The sequence below is a fragment of the Etheostoma spectabile genome, chromosome 15 (assembly GCF_008692095.1).
Source record: "Etheostoma spectabile isolate EspeVRDwgs_2016 chromosome 15, UIUC_Espe_1.0, whole genome shotgun sequence".
Lineage (NCBI taxonomy): Eukaryota > Metazoa > Chordata > Actinopteri > Perciformes > Percidae > Etheostoma > Etheostoma spectabile.
Window position 1 is genome coordinate 4,998,197 of NC_045747.1, and position 5,694 is coordinate 5,003,890.

Below are 5,694 nucleotides of genomic sequence, written 5' to 3' on the forward strand. Positions count from 1 at the left end.
TCTGGGGTTTATTTTGGACACTGCACACCCTGTGTACAAAACTTAAACTTGTTCCACCAACTCTGCTCTGTCACGTCTGCTTCCTATTTCTCTTCTGCCCACTTACCACACACACCCACCCACATGCACTTAGCTCTCTTAAAGGATACAACATGCCTTATCGCGCTGATGTGACCGAACCGACCATAATTTCTAGAATCGGTCCAGGCCCGGCCCCGCGGGTACCACCGGGACCCGTCGGGCCCAGGTCCGGTATCCATGTGTTAATGTAAACATGTTCTAATAGAAACCCAAAATGCAAGTATGATACGGGGCCTTAAAAATATTGTCAGTCCCATTAATGCTACAACTTTAATGTGACCCAGGTCCTGTCCATCAACGAGGAGGGACTGAGGCGTTGTGAAGAAAACACCAGAGTCTTCGGTCGACCCATTAGGTGCCTCCATTTTATCCATCCATTTTCTGTCAGTGTCTCATTGGCTAACAGCTAATCAGGTGTACACATGCTTGCACATATAGTTGTGTAATGTCTTTTGTTAATGTGTCGGTCAGCTGCTGGACTTGCCTGGTGGATCTGGAGGGTCTTAACATGCGTCACCTGTGGAGGCCAGGTGTTAAGGCTCTGCTGAGAATCATCGAGGTGGTGGAGGCCAACTACCCCGAGACTCTGGGTCGCCTGCTCATACTGAGGGCGCCCAGAGTTTTCCCAGTGCTCTGGACCCTGGTGAGAATACATGTCTGAACTTAATGTGGTTTTTAATTCATCTGATTGTGGAAGAATGTATGAAGTTGGACAGTACATAGGCAGAGATTGCATCTTGCTGCGTGCAATATTGCGAATACGTGCCTATGGTAAACAAATACAAATGGAGAGGAAGATAATTGCAACCATGCAATATGCAGATCCTCATTGGGGAAATTTGATCATTGCTACATTACAGCAATATTATGCAATGCTATAGTTTGTAATAACAGCATTCAGCAAAGAAATAAAGATAAGTAGTCATACACAAATATAGGAAAATAAATTCAAAGCAATAATAAAAGCATAACGTTATGGCATAATAAGCAGAAGTTTGGGCTGTAACCGTTTCTACCTGGGGATGTGAAAGATACAAATCTGTATTGAAAAATAGAAAATTAAATAAATGGTTAAGTGCATGAGCTGTAAGGGTGAAATGTATAAACAATGATAAAATCAATATAAAGAACAAATACAGATGCTCAACAGGTTGGCTGATAACCTGTTTATTTCATAAACATGTTATTCAAATATTCATGGACTGAATTTTACAGTTCATAACCTGCTATTGCTCTAATGATCTCTGATGACTTGTGGTATCTTGTTTCAAGGTCAGCCCCCTGATTGATGAGAATACCCGGAAGAAGTTCCTTGTTTACGCTGGAAACGACTACCAGGATCCAGGAGGATTGGTGGACTATATTGACAAAGAAATAATTCCTGACTTCTTGGGAGGGGACTCCATGGTGAGGTTTAGTCCAAAGCATGCAGTCCTAACCATTTACGTAATGTGTACCAGGCCTTTTTCGTCCTGATTTGACATACTGTAGCTTATTTAGTTTGCTGTATCCTTTAGCTTTCCTTTCAACTCTTAAGCCCCGTTCAGACCAAAGATTCCAGCGAGACAACCGTTTTAGAATGTTGCGGGGAAAACTTACCGGTCTAAACCGGCTCGACTCAATCCAACTGCTGGTGTTGCTGTGACCCAGCTTGTCAAGTTTCCAGAGGCTGGTTTTAGAATGTAAGACGTCACCTGTTTCCACAGCCAATAGCGAAGTCAGCTGGTCAAGTCAGCTACAAACTATAGAATTTAATTTCTCCATACTCCATTTTATTTCTATGTAACTGTCAGCTGGAGTTTTAGATGGAGGTTCAACGGCTGTCCGCAAGCACAATATGTGGTCAAGCAAGCGGTGATAGAACAAAGCATGACTATTGATGAATTACATAAATGAAATGTTTTTTGCCGATTCATCAATAGAAATGCAACTGTAGCAAGCGTTAACATTATCACATTCATAGTGATATATCAGCTACAAAAAGTCGGAAATTAGCACGCAAGTACAAAGAGCCGTTCCACTGGAGATGATACACTGTCTGGTCTTGTTGTATTGGTGTAGACGCTGCAGACCGGCACGTTTCAAGTAGCTGCAAGTTTCAACTCGTCTCCTCGCAAATCTTTGGTCCGGACTGGGCATTACTTACAAACAAGCAAAGACATTTTCGCATTAAAACATATGTTCATGTGAGTTATCACTTGTTGGCATTGCCTGAGCTTTCCCTTCTGCCCTCACCAGGGTGACATTCCTGAGGGAGGTACGGTCCCCAAATCTCTGTACAGGACAGCAGAAGAGCTGGAGAGTGAGGAAAACCGCCTGTTGACTGACTCCATCTATAAGAGTGCCAGTATTTTCAAGGGTGCTCCATATGAGGTAAGATCTCCGCTTTAAAATCGCCTCTAAAATCCTCATCTATCAAAGAGCCACGTTTCCTTAATTGTGCAAAGAGTGCATGAAGGTGAGGGCAAGAGGTATGGATTATATTATGTGGATTAGGGTGCCACCTGCTGGAAGAACTCTACATTGTAGCACAAGAGAATTATGTGATTAATGGCCTGCTGTCTGACGTTCTGTGTTTCTAATCTCATTACATCCTCCTGCAGATGCTGATCGAGATCACCGAGGCCTCCTCCGTCATCACCTGGGACTTCGACGTGTCTAAAGGAGATGTGATCTTCAACATCTACCATTCCAAGAGGGCTCCGCAGCCCCCTAAGAAAGACACTCTTGGTGCCCATGGTCTCACGTCCCCAGGGGCCGTTAATGCCCAGCTGATAGACAGGAGCTGGGTGCTGGGCCAGGACTACAGCATGGTGGAGAAAGCCCTCACCTGCAAGGAGGGAGAGAGTGTACAGGTCAGAGAGATCATTCTCCACTATTCTGCCCTTTGGCTTGTTTTTTGATAGAACATACATACATACATACATACATACATACATACATACATACATACATATTATAAAATTAAATTCTCCCTTGCAGTCTCATATTGATCTTGCATCTTTTCTCCGTTTAAACAGGGCTCCCACATAACCCGCTGGCCCGGCTTCTACATCCTCCAGTGGCGCTTCCACAGCTCCCCAGCATGCTCCGCCTCCAGCCTGCCACGTGTGGATGACGTTCTGGCCTCGCTGCAGGTCTCTTCCCACAAGTGTAAGATCATGTACTACACCGAGGTGCTGGGCTCCCATGACTTCAGGTCAGTTTTAATGTGCTGAGCGTTTCTTCTGTTTCTTTTTTTATTTTTATTTTTTTATTTTTTAATAAAATCAAAAATCATTGTTATATATTGTTTTGTTTTTTCTCTAGGGGATCCATGACCAGTCTGGAGTCTAGTCATAGTGGTTTCTCTCAGCTCAGTGCTGCCACTACATCCTCTAGCCAATCGCACGCCAGCTCCACTGTCTCAAGGTAGCATCTGCCCAGCAGGTGTCTAAAGACAGCAGTGACCTAATGACATCTTACTCCACCTGTGCCTTATGCTTCCAAACAAAGGGAGCCTAATACTCTCACTCTTTAATGACAATTTGATCTGTAAATTGAAAGAGAGGAGAGTATTATGGAAATGTTTATAAATAAATAAATGTTTTTATTAATTATTTTGGTAGGAACAGTAATGTTTCATTGATCTGTTTCTAAGGAATTATGTATTTATAGTGTTGTTTCCTGTCCATATAACTGACTTGTTATTTTTTTTTTTGTTATATAGAATAATAGGAAGTGTACAGTAAGAAATGTAATGCCTAGTGCAAATGTGTAATAGGGGATTTGTAGTTAAGGTATGTGTGTCCATGAATCTGCTGGATTAACACAGAGCAGCAGTTTCTACATAAAATGAAATGAGAGAGATTGGAAGTAAAAGTATCTGCACAATGCACACAGCTTCAGTACCTGAAGTTGCTTTCATCATCCACAAGATGTCAGTGTACTCTGTGACTACCTGCTCTCAGATCTGCAGTGTATTTGGCACATACATTTCCACTCACACCTTGTCTGGTTTTCGAAGAAATTGAAAGAAGAGTTGTTTTAAATAAAGAATTTATCACAAGCATTAATATTGATGTAGTCTCCAGAGTGTGTGTCTTTATGCTGCATTTTGAGATAACAATTACAGCAGTTGCAATGGGGTAGTAATTTGGAATACTTGTATAGAGGGTTATCATTTTTACTGCAATAGGTGAGATGTTAAGAGTGAACAGATAATATGAAATCTCTTCTAAAATATGCAGTGCACTCACGAGACTGTAATGCTGTTTTGGGGTTTATTAGACATAGCTGCTGAGTTTTCGGAGGCTGCTAACTTGAATGCAATACAGTGCAGCCCCTTGTGATCTGGCACAGCGCCATGCAGACAACTGATTTACATAAAACTCGCATTTCCATAAACTTATCAGATGCTTCCAGCTAAAGCTTAATTGAATTTTGTGTTGTATTTTTTTCTTGGTTTGCAAACTTGTCATGCTGCTGCTTATCCCAACACAATTCACAAAGTCAATCGGATTGAGGATTAGGTTTTCTGAAGGAGCCTGACTTCACGCTGGCATGACAGGGTAGTTAGAAAAATGAAGTGTAGTGACTTTGCCTGAAGCTTATTTACTGAATTACTCAGCTTGCTCTAATGACCTCCCAAGACACACATTGTCCACATAAATTGCTGCACCTCTTTTGTACCGATAGGCCTAATTTGCTATTAAAACCTCGTCCCGAGCAGTTATGTGATTTAAGGCTGAATCTTTTTTTTTTTTAAACGGCATCCACAAAAAAAGGTATGTTATGCAAGTAACAAAGTTTGATAAGTCAATTGAATACTCTTAAATAATGCATCACCTTATAATGTACCCACCTGTGTGGCTGACCTGAGACAACCTTGTGAAGGAGGGATGGCAGATGACCTACAGCCACCATGTGTTGAGATGATTTATGGTTACATTATGTGTTATTGATCACAGAATCGCTCTAAAAACACATTTGCAACAAAAAACGGTTGATCTTCACAAAACTTGTCTTTTTTGGTGTAGTTTTCAATCTCTACAGGACTGTAGGGCTGCACTCATGTTGTATTAGAGTTACAATATTGCAATTTATCACTTGTAAGTAGAGTTCCACGTTGACATCCAAGGCGTAATCACAGCTGCAAAACTCAGATTGTTCTGAAATATTTAGTAAGGAGCTAAAGTACTGGCCACATTGGTGTGCAGGAACTTAGAAATCATGATTTGATAAAGTTATTACAATTGTGCATTGGTAACATGAACGTGTGTACCAAATCACAAATGTGAAGCTCACGGTAGCACAAGAGGACATCAGTCATCAGACTACTTTGAGGACCATGAATATCGCTATAAACTGGCATTGCAATCTTCAACTATCCATTAACGTAAACAAGCAGTTAATATGTTTTTCTTTCTTGTTCCTTTTCCACACACCAGATTATAAGGTAGCTTAAATCGATTCAAAATTTGGACAAAATTGTGGATATGCACTGGCATAACTACTCTCATATGAGTTTACCAATAACCTTATATGGTTGTGCATTAATCATGGAATCGGTCAGCTTTGTAGTTTTGTGACAAATGCTGCTGCATATGTTGTTGAGATCTTTTTTATAGAATG

The 5,694-nt window shown here is 41.1% G+C and overlaps 1 protein-coding gene across 2 annotated transcripts in view; it reads left to right on the top strand.

Moving 5' to 3' along the window:
- The window catches only part of sec14l1 (SEC14-like lipid binding 1), a 12,581-nt gene extending 8,435 nt beyond the window's left edge, over positions 1-4,146 (top strand). For both annotated transcript variants that reach the window (XM_032537808.1, XM_032537810.1), the window contains exons 10-16: positions 366-436; positions 553-724; positions 1,354-1,488; positions 2,320-2,454; positions 2,685-2,936; positions 3,102-3,280; positions 3,391-4,146. In XM_032537808.1, coding sequence (XP_032393699.1) covers positions 366-436; positions 553-724; positions 1,354-1,488; positions 2,320-2,454; positions 2,685-2,936; positions 3,102-3,280; positions 3,391-3,496 — 1,050 coding nt within the window. In that variant the 3' untranslated portion in view covers positions 3,497-4,146. The remainder of the gene's footprint in view (positions 1-365; positions 437-552; positions 725-1,353; positions 1,489-2,319; positions 2,455-2,684; positions 2,937-3,101; positions 3,281-3,390) is intronic.
- Positions 4,147-5,694: the final 1,548 nt, after the last annotated feature.